The sequence below is a fragment of the Phaethon lepturus genome, unplaced genomic scaffold, assembly GCF_000687285.1.
Source record: "Phaethon lepturus isolate BGI_N335 unplaced genomic scaffold, ASM68728v1 scaffold57066, whole genome shotgun sequence".
In the NCBI taxonomy this organism is placed as follows: Eukaryota; Metazoa; Chordata; class Aves; order Phaethontiformes; family Phaethontidae; genus Phaethon; species Phaethon lepturus.
In genome coordinates, this window is record NW_010549504.1 from 12197 (window position 1) to 16303 (window position 4107).

Here is a 4107-nt window from a genome sequence, read left to right on the forward strand (position 1 = left end):
GAAAAAAAACCCAAACCCATTCTTGATTAGTGGCATTTATCTAGCTTTAAGTATCGTCCAATATTTTTTGTTTCCTATCCCAGGTTAAAAGGCAAAAAGACAAAGGTCCAAAAAGACCCACAGCAGCATAAGATATTTTTTCATTCTTGATCTCTTGGAAAAGCAGGAGAATCAGCACCACTACCAGAAACCTCCAATTAGAAAAGTTGCTGTAAGTTTTGAAGACGTTTCAAGTCAAAGGAACGATTCTGAACTCCATCAGTGACAGGTTTGAGTTGTGATCCCCACTGTTTTATTTCATTTTTTCTGGTTTTATGCCAAAAGGTAACTTTCTGATATTTCTACTAGTCTAGCAAACTGTACATAAGCTTGCTGATAACTGTCTTTGCTGGTAACCAGCACACAGTAGCTGGGGAATGTTATTCAGATCAGAATCATATTAATAATTCAGCGTTATTTAATTCAGATCATATTAAAAGAGTTATGATGAAATATCAACTGTACTGAAAAAAAAAGGTAGATTAAAAAGCAGAAGTCACAAACAGGAGAAAAAAAAGTCTTAAGAACTCAGAAATTAACACATTTAATCAGACCAAAGGCCTATTTAGTCCAGTATGCTATTTTTGTTAACGGCTAAAAGTCTGGTTTTGAGGCACAGTGTAAGTACAGAACAAAATATTTGATATTTTAGACTCTTCCAGCCTCCAAGCATTTTCAGATTTTCCCCATGAAAGGTAAGTTAATCAATTCAAATTAAGCAACACATTTCTGTTACTCCCTTCAAAACATATGGCCACTAATATATTATTTTTGCAAGAACTGGTAAATAGACACTTTCCTGACTTTTCGTCAGTGTAAATTGGCATCTCTATAGCAAAACACAATAATTTTCTTACAAGTTAATCATAAAAAGTGAGAACAAAAAAGATAAGAAAAAAAAATCAGTACTCTACTAAAATAGTATAATAAAAAAACAGGAAACAAAATATAAAATTGTAGTGTTACTGGTTTTTCTAGAGAGATAAAAAATCTAGGGTTATTATCATAGACATTTCAAAACAAATGTCTTACCTCATATGCATAACCCAAGGAAGAAATCTGACTCCTTAAGTAGCCAAGTTTGTACACACCTACAAAGACCAAGCAGCGGCTGATTTCCAAAATTCCCGCTTTGGGCCTAGATATCGGAAAAAAATTAGATTAATGTCTAATCATTTCTTCTTTGTTAATTTCAGTGAAAAAGAGAATGAAGAAATAGTCTGTGATGCCCCGCACTTACATGAAGTCATCTTTCTTAAACTGATATTCAAGTTTTTATAGTATACATCTTATACGGACTTATAACATTGAAGTTACTGGGGGTGAGAATACACATACACACACACTATTTCTGTAAATTTTTACTAATTCACATTATTAACTCCCTAAGTCATACACATCTCTGGCATATTGACAGATTTTCACCTATCCTGAATTGAACTATTCAGTCCACACAAGTGAAAGTTATTCCTTTCTGAAAACATAATGAACAGCAGGTGCCAAGCAGGACTGGCATCTCAATCTCAAATGAAACTTGAACAGTCTCAGGACAGCCTGTAGGTCTCACTGGCCTGCCAGTGTCCCAAAATCAGAGATGTGGATCCAACAAGTGCAAGCATAAAGGGTGACATGAGTAGCCCGTCCTGTAACTTTTCTGCAAGAGACAATATAGATATCGCCACTAATTGCTATGGAATGCTCCTGGGTTTAGGTGCTGGCTATTCATGTGTTATTCTCTAGTCAACAGACAGAAATGTATGTGTCCAAGCATATCTGTATTTCTTTATCACTATCATTTCTGACACACCTGAGATTCCCATATAATGATAAATAAAGCATAATGAGAGAAGGAAAAAAGACCACATTTTTTATCTTGCCTGTTCTCCAGAAGTAGTCCGAAATTGGTCAGGGACAGAATGATAAAGCCAATTCTCAGAAGAATCGTTCCCTGTGATAACATCTGTTAAAAAGTAGACAACTCAGAGTAATTTTCTGAAGAGAAATGAGCTTTAACAGAACAGTAGCTTCAATTTCCTCACTCAGTGATGTTAGTGTCTGCTTTTAAAGTAATTTGTTACTTTAAATTTTACAAAAAAAATCTGCTCTGAATAGCACACTTATGTGGAATAAAACCTTTATAGTTGTTTCCTGAACATTTTATTTCCAAAATAGTATTATAGTCCCTTCTGCACTATGTGTTTTCCTGAAGTTACTTGATGATCTTACGCCTTTACCCAAGAGAGAACAAACTTATTTCTAGACAAAAATCCCAGCAGCGCTGTCCTTTTTCTTCATCTTATATTACCAGGTCTTTACAATTGTCGTCTATGAATCCAAATGGGTACCAAAACCAATACATTGGTGAGAATAAGAATACACATGACATGATAATGTAACCATATTTAAGAAAAAACAAAATTAATGTTGTCCTTTCATGACAACTCGACACTTGGTTCCCAATTCAGCAAAACTCTTCAACTCATAACATTAACTTCAATCAGACTTCAAACACTTTTAAACATTAACAAGTGTGTTAGTACGCGGATGAATAGAGCATGAAGATTTATGCCTCTAAAATTTACATCAAAATGATATAAACAAAACTCAGAAAAACAGAAATTATTTTCATTGTGAAGTTTGAATTTTTTCTTTTCTTTTATTAAATGTTTTTTTGTATTCTACACAACTGCCTTTGAAAATCAAATATTTAATCAGTTTTCTTCTTCCCTCCTTAACTTCCTTTCAAATATTAGTTTTGAAAAGCCTTTGTTTTTTCATTTAAAAAACAACAAAAACCCAAAACAAAAGTAGTGAATCTTGCTGAGTTATAGGAATCCTTTCTGGCTTCAATAGCAATAAGGTTTATGAACAACATCTTGCACTTCAAGATTGCAGGCATTGGAAAAATAAAAATCTATGAATGTCTGCCCTGATTTCAATAAATTCCACTTGGTGACATGCCCACCTTCCTTCAGTGGTGGCCCCTACCCCTCAAAGAGATCTGAGGTAAGTATCTGTGAGCGTGGGAGGCCACAGGAGGATATTCTCAAGTTTTACAGCTGTGTGAACTTACAGTGCCCATGTTTGCAAAACGCATCAAATCACACACTCAGGCTAGGTAGGCTTCTGTTGTTCTACTGAAGAATCACAAGCACCTACTTAGACATGCTTAACAAACAGTTACTGAACAAAGAAAAGTCAATCCCAGCAATGAGTGAGCTAAACAGCAGCCTCACCAGTTTACAAGCCAGAACACAATTCTCACAAATAACACCTGTCAAGCCACTCTCTTGCACAGATTTATACCAGGATAGATCCAACTCATTACTGCATTGCTACCTTTCTAATCTTTATGACAAACTTAAAAAACCTCAGACTGATGATTACCACCATCATCTACTTATATATACTTATCCTTGAGAAAGGATATTCTTTACACTTTTCTTACACTCTTACCCTGGGCATCTGCTATCAGCCACCACAGGAGACAGGATATTGGGCTAGATATTGAACTCTGGGGGGATTCTGTAGGAGTTACGTGCTGAGATTCTCACTTAAGTCAAGAAAGCAAAAAATGCTCTGATGGGCTTAAAATCCTTTATCAAGGTTTGTATCACTTGGGATACCTTTGCAAATTCCAGATACAAGTTTTAAAATTGAGGGCACTCTTTTTGAAAACTTCAGTTTCTAGAATCTGAAAATCCCACAGCTATCCTAAGTTTAAAAGACTTTCCATTGTTAACGTGAAGCAATTTATTTTGAAGTGACAAAATTTTTGGACAGAGCTTTCTTATAAAAACCAGGCACAGACTCTATTTTAGTTTAATAAAATGAGTAGTTCTTAAATGGCTCATCTAGTCACGGTAAGTTCAACTCCCACTTCAGCTTCCTGTAGAAATTGGGTCATACAAAAATTCAAGATGTGAGCAAAGAAAAACATGATTTGGCACAGGAATAAGGGAATTCACCCATAAATTTCTTAGAAATGCTTTGATATGTTTTTCAGTGATTGTTACTTGTCAAATAAAGGAGTTTGCCAGGGAAATAGGACTGGAATTCAAGACATTC

At 35.0% G+C, this 4107-nt stretch overlaps 1 protein-coding gene across 1 annotated transcript in view; it reads right to left on the reverse strand.

Annotated features, from left to right (window-relative positions):
- Nucleotides 1–1071: 1071 nt before the first annotated feature.
- Nucleotides 1072–4107, reverse strand: part of LOC104623230 (alkylglycerol monooxygenase-like) — a gene marked incomplete at both ends in the record, with an annotated part of 11197 nt that continues 8161 nt past the window's right edge. Inside the window, 2 exons of the mRNA XM_010290263.1 lie at nt 1072–1177; nt 1917–1999. Of these exons, the coding sequence (XP_010288565.1) occupies nt 1072–1177; nt 1917–1999 (189 nt within the window). The remainder of the gene's footprint in view (nt 1178–1916; nt 2000–4107) is intronic.